General features: G+C 37.5%; 1 protein-coding gene across 1 annotated transcript in view; it reads right to left on the minus strand.

Moving 5' to 3' along the window:
- TDRD9 (tudor domain containing 9) overlaps positions 1 to 12,632 on the minus strand; it is a 91,759-nt gene that overhangs the window by 60,492 nt on the left and 18,635 nt on the right. The window contains exons 2-5 of the mRNA XM_081318992.1: positions 11,457 to 11,563; positions 4,895 to 4,986; positions 3,597 to 3,818; positions 2,017 to 2,139 (exon numbers count right to left, since the gene is read on the minus strand). Of these exons, the coding sequence (XP_081175118.1) occupies positions 2,017 to 2,139; positions 3,597 to 3,818; positions 4,895 to 4,986; positions 11,457 to 11,563 (544 nt within the window). The remainder of the gene's footprint in view (positions 1 to 2,016; positions 2,140 to 3,596; positions 3,819 to 4,894; positions 4,987 to 11,456; positions 11,564 to 12,632) is intronic.

Raw genomic sequence — 12,632 nt, forward strand, 5'->3', positions numbered from 1 at the left:
AGAACAGGGCAGCATTACCAATACTCCAAAAACTGTCAGGGTGCTTGATCTAGCCACTAAATTTAGCACTGTAATTACTTCAGGGTACTTTGGAAAAGTCAAACAGCCAGGCTCAACTGTTCAAGTGGAATACTAAAACAGGATTATGCCCCCCCCCAAAAAAAAACACAAAAAAACCCTGAGTTCAGGGCCATTATAAACCATGTATCTTGAGAACTGCCCAAAGATGCCAGACATACATCTCACCTTGAGAAAATTAAAAGACCCATGTATACAGTTAAGTCTCAACTTATGATTGTTCATTTAACAACAGTTCAAAGTTTTATTTTTATTTTTTTATTTTAATCCCATTCATATCCCGCCCTTCTCCGAAGACTCAGGGCGGCTTACAATCTAAGCACAAATCAAATGTGCTTAGCAATAGCCTTCATTCTATGTATATGCCTGCTTATTAGGGTTTTTGCCCTCCCCCAAGCGGCATTATTACAAAGTCAGCTTATTGCCCCCAACAATCTGGGTCCTCATTTTACCTACCTCGGAAGGATGGAAGGCTGAGTCAACCTTGAGCCTGGTGGGATGCGAACCTGCAATAATTGCAGGCAGCTGGTGTTACTTAAGGAGGCATTAGTCCACTGCTCCACCAAGGCTCATATTTTGTCATAAGTTATGACAAAAAAAACATTACAACCTGCCCTTGAAATTATGATTGTTAAGATTGTCTCTACTGTCACATGCTCGCAATTCAAGCATTTAGCAACTATTTATGATGGTTGCAGTATCTTGCGGTCACATGATCATGATTTGCAACCTTTCCAGACAGCTTCTGACAAGCAGAATTGGGGAAATCAGATCTGCTTAATGATAGCGTGATTCATTAAACAAACTGCAGTGATTTGCTTAACGACTGAAGTAAATATGCGGTAATGTGATGCATCACTTAGGACCGAAATTCTGGTCCTAACTCTGGTCGAGGACTAGCCATATTCCAAAGAAATAGGAACTTATTCCTAATGCATTAGAGTCCAAAGGTGCTTTTCCAAAAGGCAACTGGACTTCCTTTGTTTTTCCTTAAAAGGCATTTCACTTCGCATGCAGAAGTTTCTTTAGAAGCAAAACATCTTCAAGGAAAAACAAAGTTCAGTTGCCTTTTGAAAAAACACCATAACCTGGATGTCTGAGAATCCACATAGACATTAATACATTAATGCTTTTACTGTTTAATCAAATGTTATATGCAATACTGTATATCATTGACAGAACTCTCATAAAAACTTCCATAGAAAGTATCTGTGATAAAAACAGACTGAATGTAATTTTACGTATGTGTAATCCAAAGAAACCAGAAGCATTCAACATAAACAGACCAGTTCTAAAGTAATGTTCTACCTTTGTCCAACTTACTTCATCTATATATAATTTTTATTCTTTTATCAATGTATAAAATACAAAGAAAAATAAAAATAGGAAATTAAGGGAAGAAAAAAAGGGGGAAAGAAATATGAGGAAGAAAGAAAAAGGCGTTGACTTCCAACTCTTTTTAGCACAGTACAACATTAACTCAGCTTTTTACTTTTACACATTAATATATAACTAACTATTTTTATTACAAATCTATCTAATCAGCAAAACCAGTTTCTTTTTTTTTATCACAAGCACAAAATCCAGAAGTGATATCCAAATAAAAAACATAAATATATTCTCCTCTTTGAATACAACAACCAATTTAACCATTACTGCTTTATCTTCCTTGCTGTTGAAATAATATGCATTTCTATTTGCACCTAATAATCTTTATAAACTATCATTTATATATATAAAAAATCACTGTATTCTTTCAGATTGTTTGACCTTAAAGGGAAAAATATTTTTTTCACCCATTTTAAAACACTAAGCTTTTCTTTAAAAACATTTCTAAAATTAAAACATTCTAATGCATCTTTTTTAAGGCATTCTCTTAGCATACATACTTTAAGGTTCATTTTTTGGCCAATAAAATTCTAACTAACTTCAACTTACTTCATCTATGAAGATATGGGTGAACTCCAAAAGACTTTTGGCTCCAACTACTTTCTGCAGGAGGACTCCAGTTGTCATATAAATCAGCTTTGTATTCTGTGTTGCAAATTTTTCTAAACCAACCTGGAATGTTGGAAAGATACAGCACATGTTGCATTTAGGACGGCAATTCGGAAATAAATCTCTGTTTGATTATCAAACAGAACTTTTATTATACACATTAGAAAACTACATTATTACAATACTTTTCAACATAACAGCCACTCAGATTGAGGCACTTGTCATAACGTCTTACAAGGTTTGAAATTCCTTAGTAGTCGCCGCTCAGTACCAAATCTGGGGGGCGGGGGGGTTGATCAAAAACATCCCAACGGAACTGCTTCAAAAGTTCTTGGGTGCGTCTAGTGGTGTGTGGATGAGCATTATCGTGAACCAACACCACACTGAAAGTCAGCATGCCCCGACACTTGTTATGGATGGCTCATCTGAGTTTTCATGAAGTTTCACAGTAGACTTCTGAACTGATGGTCGAACCATGCTCCATGAAATTCACTAGCAGTACTCCTTTGGCATCTTCACATTTGGCAGGATTTTCAATGGCACCACTTCCATTGTGGTGTTAGTTCATGATAATGCTTGCCCGCACACTGCTAGACTTCTGGTATGGTGTTGTTTCATGATAATAAAAAAAAATTAAAATTAGCCACAGCATTAATGTTGCATTGTCCCTCATTTGCAGCTGATATTATCCATGTTTAAGTTGCTGCCACTATGTGCCTTTAAGTTTGTGCATGAATTCCAATTATTTGTACATAATGTACTTCAGTGTTATAAAATCAAAGACATTTGGGTACTTAAGTTAGTGACTTCTATTCTTCAGATGAAAGGAAGATTTCATAAAATACCTTATGGAAATTTAAAACAAGATTAAATTATAACAATCTGAAGTCAAAAACAGTAGCAGCTAAGAGTAATTATGCATAATGCATAATTATGCATAAAACACTGGAACAAAAGCATTTTAAATGTCTGATTAAAGACAAGCTCAGAAGAAACTATACAAACATCTTTACAAAGAAAATATAAAATTCTGAGCTCAGTAATCAAATTGGGGATCTTAATGATAGACTACAAAAAATATATTTGAGTCAAGGATAGGACTTATCAGTGGAAGGAATCCAAGGAGCCTCAACCATAAGCTTGCATACAAAATACCAAGGGTTAGGAATCCAATAGTGATGGTTCAATTGACAAAAGGCTATACAGATTTAATTTCTCATCACTCCTTCAACCCCCTCCCAAGTGTTGATAACTGTTTAGACCAAATTTGGACATAAACAGGCTACACCTGGTACAATGGGAAAGTAGACTCTTGTTCCACTTATACAACCTTGTATTTTGACCACTGTTTTTTTATAAAGCTACATTTATAATTTTAGTACACCCAGAAGCTACATAAGAAATTAAATTAATTCCCGTACAGCACAGAGAATGAATTTTAAAAGGAGGGGGGAAGCAAAACCTGGATGCGATTTCCACTGCAGAGATATTATGTGATGCATAGTAACACACTGCTCTACCTGGTAGCCCACAAGTTCACCCAAGGGCCATGATCTCTGCTTGCTAATCCATCTTGCAATGCTGCTGGCACCAATTCTCCTGGGCTGTGTAACCGCAATGTTACAATAAATAGAATGCTGTACACAGTGATCCAAAACATACTGTGGAAGTTGTGTGCTTTTGCCACTACCAGTAGATCCATGTACAATTACCACCGAGTGGTTTTCTATCAATGAAAGCACCTGAAATTTTTAAAAAAAATGTATTAAAACAATGAGAGACCTAAATCTTAAAATATTTTTCCAGTTCTGCCTTCTTCCATTCTTAAAAATTCTGAATTTCTCTTTTCTATATTCTCTGTAGAAAATTCTTGTTGGTATACCATTAACAGTATCCAAAATTGCTTTGTCTCACTTTTCAGCCCTCACTCCTCTACTTCTGCCATATTTGTCTGCCTACCCCCAAAAATTATTTTAAATTGTCATTTATCTCCTCTTTTGCTGATCTGGCTGCTAGATATTCTCCTCTAGAACATCTACATCAAGAGCAGATATTGTTAAATCCCAACTGTTTTTTTTAAAAAAATCCACACTTTAAGCCATATTCCATAAAATCTGTTTATATATAAATTTCTTTTTATTCTCCAATCTTTTTTAATCAACACTTTAGTTCATGAATATTTACTTTATGAAACATCCCTTAAATTGTTGGAGTACAATCAGCAGATTGTTTACTGTATTGTTAAATTCATTTTCCATTAAAACAAACATACAAAAAAGGGTGCAATAGAGTGGAGAGTTGTGTTTAAGTCAAGTAAACGCAAGACTGGCAAGTACAAGACAATAGCTTTCCTGCCTTATTTCAAGGACTGCAGTTCTTTTTCCATGTTAACCCCCATGCTTCTAAATAATACCTTTCAGACATTATTGAAGTGTGAATAACTGTAGCAATATCATCCAAACAAAAAAAGATTAGCACTGCCACATTAACAGCGCTGAAGAAAAGCACTTCAGGCCACATACATCTCTTCAAGTTACAAAGTAAGTGGCATATTTAGCAGCACTTTCGGCTCTCCACTTATTACTTTATGAGGCAGTGAATTTCCCATTCAAAATAGGGTGAACAACAAACCCAGTTAGCCTAGTATAACTTAATATTCATGCAGACAAGCTTGAAAGACAGAAAAATAAAGTTAATTCAGCATCACAATAACCACTAATGGACAAAATCAAAAGCAATCAAAGAAAAGTGATGGGCAGGGTGGAAGAAAAACCTAACAGTTGTAATTTTAGCTACGATTTAAAAATAAATTGGTAACCTCTTCCTTGTATCTTGAGATGGGCAAATCAGGGTATTTGTAATTGCCACCTGGTATGCAAGCCACAAAAGTACATTCATGCTGAGATGTTCCTGGAGACACAAATTAAGAGATCAGAAATGCAGGTTAATCAAAATACTGTACTCAGAGACCACAAAATCCAAGTTTCCACAGATTAGGTCAGCAGTAGTTACTGAAGACAAATTAGCACAAGAGATTTGTGCAACCACCACAGTTTGCATCTCTTCTGAATGACCGCATGTTTTCTAATTTTTAATATCTAACTATTCCTTCAACTGTGTACAAGATCTACAGTTGGCTCAGCGTTCAGAAACGCGAACCTGCTTTTGACAGGAATCATAAAAGGATGAAAAGAAATGAAAGCAAAAACTGGTATTTCAGTGATCTAATTGAAATTTCTCATTCATATGCACCATTCATATTTTGCTATTTCTTTCAAGCAGCTGAAATTATGAATTTAAAAAGATAACAGATGTTCTGGTTTATACAACACATTAAGCTGTAAGGTTATTTATCCTTAATGTGCTTCTGCAGACTCAGTAGCACAGTTAATAAAATCTAAAGCCATAATTGCCAGTTCTTTAGGAAATCTTGGTCCTCAAATGCACTGAGTTCTTCCCAAGTACCTAGTATGTCATAATGTACTGGCATAGTATATGTGCAGATCCAAGCAGTAGGGCCTATTGCAACTGACAGATGAAAATTTTGTCAATGCAGATTTCTAACTGACATCCAATACTCTTTGGTATGGCACTTACTGTTATTCTCTAAGAATAACACAGTACAAAGAATAAACAAAGAAATCAAATATTTGACTTATGTTCTTTGGTAAGGTGAAGACTCTGTCCAACATGAAACCATGCTGGCACTTCCCAAATTCTACTCATCACCTCTAAATTCTCTTTTTTACTCCCATAATCCCTTAATTTGGGGTAGAGTTGGGTTGACTGGGGATGGAGCTGTGCATTTACTGGCCAGACGCCCTTCCTGATGCCATTTGGAGCTCGCAGCAGATATTTTTTCTTTGCGCCCTAGAAGAGAAACATCTGCTGCTACATCTGCCAACCTTCCAACTCGGAGGCGAGCAGCTTCATCACTAGGCCACTAAACTGCTCTTTACTCGTCATTTCTATGTCCTTTACACCAGAATTCTGCCAAACATCTTTCCAGAACATTTAACAAAATCAATCCTCTTTTTGCATTGACTCTTATCATAGAAATAGTAACATTTTTCCAATCATCAGGTATATGTGCGGCACCCAAACACACATGAAGCAAGTTACACTGCCACTTTATAAGCAAACCATATTTATTGTTGGGGGCAATAAGCTGACTTTGTAATAATGCCGCTTGGGGTGTATTATATACGTAAACAAGACATTAGCAATAAGTTAAAACCGTTTATTCCATTATTACTGTGAGGGAAAACAAATCTGACAGGAGAACACGCGGGAACTTTGACAGCTGTCAAAGTTCCCCGCCAGGGCGCAGGCGCAGCCACTGACAGCTCGCGGCTGTCAAAACACCGAGCCATGCGGAAATAAGAACTGTCAAGAGAAGACGGCGATGATTGGTTCAGCTAGACGCGGCGCCAAAAGGAACAATCCTGATTGGTCCCCACTGACAGCTGCCGGCTATAAAAGCCGGACAAGTTATTCTGTTTTTGCCTTGCTCTAAATAAAGCCCTAGTTAAGTAACCTGTCGTCCCGAGTGGTCCTTCGGCTACTTCATGGGGGGCCCCGAAAGCCCTAATAAGCAGGCATATACATAGAATGAAGGCTATTGCTAAGCACATTGGTTTGTGCTTAAATTGTAAGCCGCCCTGAGTCTTTGGAGAAGGGCGGGATATAAATGGGATTAAAAAATTTTAAAAAATATTTTAGTACAGGTATTTGTTATATCATGTATATCTGCAGCCTTACCATCTTTTCCCATTCTTTCAATCTTTAATGACTTCATCATTTTTTCTTGGACTTTATCATTTACAGAATTTATTTCAATACCATTCCTTGACATACAAGATGATTTCCATACAAATTAGTATTCCCATCATAAAATTCTCCTTCTAGTGTTCCCACTTCAGTTTCATCAGAAATAATTTCATCATTTTTATTTGTAATTCAATTCATTCTGCTGCAAGCTCTTTGCTTCGTTTTTCACCCACATCTAAAACTATTCTTTATTTTCATCAAAATCATTCTGTATGTTTTCTCTTTTAACTGTTCCTGATCTCCTGAATACATTCTTTGCAATTAAGACAGTCCATGTTAACTTACAGCATCGAGACACCTATTTCTATTGCTAAATGACATTTTGTGGTTCATTCAATTTTTTCAAATTTCGCTTTCATTCTTTTCATTTTTCTCAAAGTTTTAGATTTGACGCTCCCAAGTGGTCAGTCTCAGGTTCAGAAATCTTGTCATACTTGCATCCTCACTAATTATTTTAATCTTTTATCATAAATAATCAATAGTGCTTTAGGTTTATATTCATATAACATTTTCCAGAAAAAGCACAGATGTTCATCCATGGCACTCTATGTTACATCCTTTGAATCTGGATCTCTGCCTAATCTGGATCTTCCTAATCCAACTGCATAATTACTTTGCATAATTATTGATTAGAGACAGCATAAACAGGGATGTTTTGTCTGCAGAAGCATTAGAATAGCCACAGGCTGTTCAATCTTCTTCAACCTTCCCCACCTATCTCCCTTCCCATCTCTGCCATTTTGGGTGCCTTACTTCCTGATGCCAACTGCCCCTGCCACCTAGCCCTGCCTGCAGCCATGCCCACACAACCTCCAGGATCATCATTCATACACTCGTCTTCTTTCACTAGCCCATGAAAGATAACCCTGGCTGTGCCAGCACAAACACACACACACAAAAAAAATCTGGTTAGAAAGTTCTTTTGATCCAGCATAGTTGAGGCCTCCTTTCTTGTGGCAATATTCTTTTGCAAAAGAAGTCCCTGGCTAGCCACAAGACAACCCCAACTGCACTGATGTGAAAGAACACTATGTAAAAGAAGGTTCTGGCAAGTACAGAAGTGGCACATAATGAAGTGGGTGCAACAGTGGGGGCAGCAAGAGGAACTGGCAGCAGCAGGTAGGTGGGCAAGCAAAAGGCAATCATATATGTAAGTGGGCCAGATCAGGCCTGAATTTTGGACACATTTATCATGGAGGGGCTACAACAGCCAGAAGCTTGAGAACCAGTAGTCTCTTTATTCAGCTCCAACGGTCACTAAACAAATGAAGATTAAGGAATAACTACTTATAATGCAGTTGGCCGATTTGTATCTCATTCGGTTATACAAGCCCAGCCAGTATGCTTGTTTTGTGCTTCAGTGTGTTAGGCCCTGGCAACGGAATTCAGTCAATCATGTTAGTGTCTCATGAGAAGAGCAAGAAATGTTTGGAAGGACTTCACATTATTTTATTCAGTGCTTTTTTTCTTAAAAAAGTGCCAGATACTCTTTCTTGTTAATCTTTTATTTATATAATTTTATTTATATAGTTATTTGTATAATTAAATCTTAACCAAGGTCCAAAACAGACTCAAGATCCTGGCTTGTTCTAAATCTCAAAACCCTATCTCTCTGGTAGAGATGCAGTAAATTGAAGTAAAGTGAACTGTTTATATATCTGAGCTTTATAACTAAGATAACTAATTACTGCAGTATGGTAACTAAAAATAAGTCATTCTTCTGTTAACGAGTTATAGTGTTGATAATAAAATGCTACTATTAATATTGGACTATTTTTAAGTATGCAGTGCTTCTGAAAGACTCATAGACTCTGTCACAACATTACAAAGCTGGCTGGTATCCACCCCCTGGCAAATTCAAACATGTCAGTATGGAAACATTAAGAGCTCTGTGCAATTTGACCAAACTGAACTAGAAGATATTTCAAGCGGTTACGAAATATATTTCAAGTGGTGCTAGGAAAATCCCAGATGTTCAGTGACAGGTGCCTAGAAACATGTTGATTAATAACTAGAAAACTTAATGTATTTGTTTTACCCAGTTCCAAACAGGACTGCAGGAAAACACTACCTTGCATAACATTAATGGAGGAAGTTTTTTATTCCCATCTACTTTCTAGTTAAAGCTAAAACACATTTTAATCTTTAGTTTCTTCAGGAAAGGTTCCCAAGGCATCACTTTACTCTTATAACAAGCATTATAAATAAATGTATTATAATAAGGCTCCACCCCCTATCCAATCCCTCTATTAGAAGACATAACATTTATAAATGCTTATACTGCCAAACATTTCCCTTTTTCTTGCTACTCATCACTGGAATCTCCCACTTAAGACATGCCATGCTTTATTTTATTTTCTATACGGTCACTCTTCTGAAATGGTATAGATTCTCCTGCTTGAGCCGGGGGCTAGAGTAGAAGTCCTCCAAAGTCCCTTTCAGCTCTATTCTATTCTATTCTATTCTATTCTATTCTATTCTCCTATATGCACACGATCCTTAAAGGTAAAGGTTCCCCCGCACATGCGTGCTAGTCGTTCCCGACTCTAGGGGCCGGTGCTCATCTCTGTTTCAAAGCCAAAGAGCCAGCGCTTGTCCGAGGACGTCTCCGTGGTCATGTGGCCGGCATGACTAGACGCCAAAGGCGCACAGAGCGCTGTTACCTTCCCACTTTAGTGGTCCCTATTTTTCTACTTGCATTTTTACGTGCTTTAGAACTGCTAGGTTGGCAGAAGCTGGGACGAGTAACAGGCGCTCACTCTGTTATGCGGCACTCGGGATTCGACCCGCCAAACTGCCGATCTTCTGATCAACAAGCTCAGTGTCCTAACCCACTGAGCCACCACGTCCCTTACCTAGCTTTTACTCATCAGTAATTCATCTACTTTGGTTCTATATGTAACATCAATGGTCCAAACTATTTAAAATACTAAATGTTTTTATTTGGCATAGTATTCTTCATCTGGGTGCACATCTCTTTGCTTTTTAATTTATTATTCTAGTTTTTTTATAGTGCAAAATGTTCTGAGTCACTGAAAATCAGGCATTTTTTTAATCTATGTATAAATAAATAATTCATATTGCTGGAAGTACAGCTAATGCATTAATTAACTATCTTAATTAAATGGAGACATATCTAAGACATATCGTTCAAGTGTGGCCCCAAAAATATTTGTTATAATTTCCTAACTCTGGTTTGTTAAAATAAAGTAAGATTATTTGATTTGTGATTCAGTATGTTCTGTTAATGTAGGCTATAGAATGGTGAAACAGAAAAATGGTAATAAATTTCATTAGTAAAATCAATTTCACATTCTTGTCACCTCTGTCAGATGACTACAATTCACTTTACGTTGCACTATCCTTAAAGAAAATTCCACATTTACAACCTGACACATAATGCAGCTGCCTCTTTGCTGATCAGTGTTACAGGTTAGTTAATTACAGGCAGTTCTCAAGTTACAGCAGCAACTGGGATGACAATTTCCATCACTAAATGATGCGTTCATAAAGTGCAATGTTGCGTGACTGCATTGCTTAGCAATGGCAATCCCTGTTGTTGTTAAACAAGGACATTGAACTAAGAGTGGGGATACCCAGATTCTAGTCCATCTTAGATCAATGGGTAACGTTTTGGCCAATCACTCTCTCTCAGTCCAATCTCTCTTCATAGGGTGGTTGCTGTGGAGAAAAATAGGAGGAAAGAGCATTATGTATGCTATCTTGTGTTCCTGTATAAAGAAGATGGGAGGCAAATCAAATATACAAGTAACTAAATTTAGGTTATCTACATTTGATCTTAATCAAACAGCCAAGGAGTAGTATTATAAAGATCAATAGCTGTCCATAGCTGCCCATTAACTTACTCAAGTTACTTTTAAAGTTATCCAAGTTAGTGGTCACAAACTGTGTCTTATATTAATGAATTCAAAGGGTTAGCATAAGGCAGACATGTCAAACACAAGGCCCGGGGGCCGGATCCGGCCCGCTGAAGTGGTTTCATGTGGCCCGCAAAGCCATCCTGGAAACAGTGAGGGAACGGCCCCCACTGCCTTGGCCCTGGCCCAGAGACCCTCCTTCTGCCAGAGACCCTCAGATCTGTCCCACTCCTGCCCAGGCCCCCATAGGCACCCTTGATGCGAACGATGTAGAGCTAGCCATGCCCACCCAGTAGGCAATATGCACTCTAGCCACGCCCACCCAGTAGGCCACGCCCACCCTGGCCATACCCACCCGGCCCCCTGAGGGCAACCGCAATGCTGATGCGGCCCTCAATGAAATTGAGTTTGACACCCCTGGCATAAGGGCTATGTGAAGAAGTGCTTCCTTCCATCTCTTTTCAAATTCCTTCCAGCCAGCTTCACTTGGTGTTCTCTATTCCTGGCATACTCAGTTCTTGCTGCCGAAATTGGTAAAAAAAAAACAGAGCCATTCCTTCAAATACAATATCTTATTCCAATGTTTCCCAAATGCTGCATTTCACAATCCATTTTACGGTCAATGCATGATTGGAGAGGATTTCTAAGATAAGAAGAAAGTAGGGAAAATACCTGGTTTACAGGAAGATTCGCTATCACCTGCTGTCTCAAGTTCTTTTGTCTCCAATTGCCTATATCTTTTTACATATTCCTCTCCATCACTTTGCAACACAGGCGTCCTAGAAGTAAAAAAAAAGAGTTAAAATGGAAACTTATAATAAAAATCTGACTGACAATAATAATAATAATAATAATAATAATAATAATAATAATAATAATAATAATAATAATAATTTAATTTCTATACCGCCCTTCTCCCGAAGGACTCCCCTGAGTACCATCAAAGAATAATTTTTTGAAGATGCATATTAGTTATGGGCCAGTTTTCCTATCCACTGCTGACAGAGTAGTGTATAAGAACCTATAGAGGGAAGCCAAACAAGTTATTAGTGCTAAGAAAGCGCAGAAAGAGGAGGAACTGGCTCAATCTATTAAAAAGGAGGATAAAAGGAGAGAAAAAACTGTGCAATCACTAAAAGGGACAACTTTAACCATATAAACAATGGAATTACATATCTAGAAAATGTCACATATGAGGCAAAATTACAACAGCTGATCATGACACATTGACTAAGTTAACATTCATGCTGAGACATAATGTGGCTACTTTTGGATTAGTGTGTTGTATGAACATAGCCTATTGCAAAATAGTACCCATCCCAAAGCTGTGGATACAGTTCCATCACCAAGCATAGATAAGAATAGACATGTTGCATGAAAATCTGAATCACGGCTGATAATACTCAGTCTTATAGTTTAAAAAAAATGATAGGAAACTGACAATTTCAGCATTTTATTAACGTCGTTGTAAGAGAAAGTGACAGGGCATTAAGAAGACAAGTATAAAAATTTAAATTGAAAAAAAATGGAGCAAAGCCACTGGAAATTGCTCTCTTGAACACAAGCATTTCTGACAGCAGCCCTTCACAAACCTCAATAATTTTAGGCCCTTATTTTCCACTTTAATACCCAATTTTCCATCCCAGCATCAGTGCTTCCTAAGGAAAGGGCTGGAGGTTTCATGTAAAACAATGCCAACCACTCTTAACCCAAGGTATGCTTTCAACCATATTGATGCTCTTATGTAACACAAATCTCTTCTTGACCATGCACCTGTATCTCCCTTTTTCATCTCCTGGACTTTATTTTTAAGGGGAAAGACTAAGAATGTGCTGCTCAAAATGACAA

The sequence above is a fragment of the Vipera berus genome (assembly GCF_964194415.1).
Source record: "Vipera berus genome assembly, chromosome: 1".
Classification (NCBI taxonomy): domain Eukaryota; kingdom Metazoa; phylum Chordata; class Lepidosauria; order Squamata; family Viperidae; genus Vipera; species Vipera berus.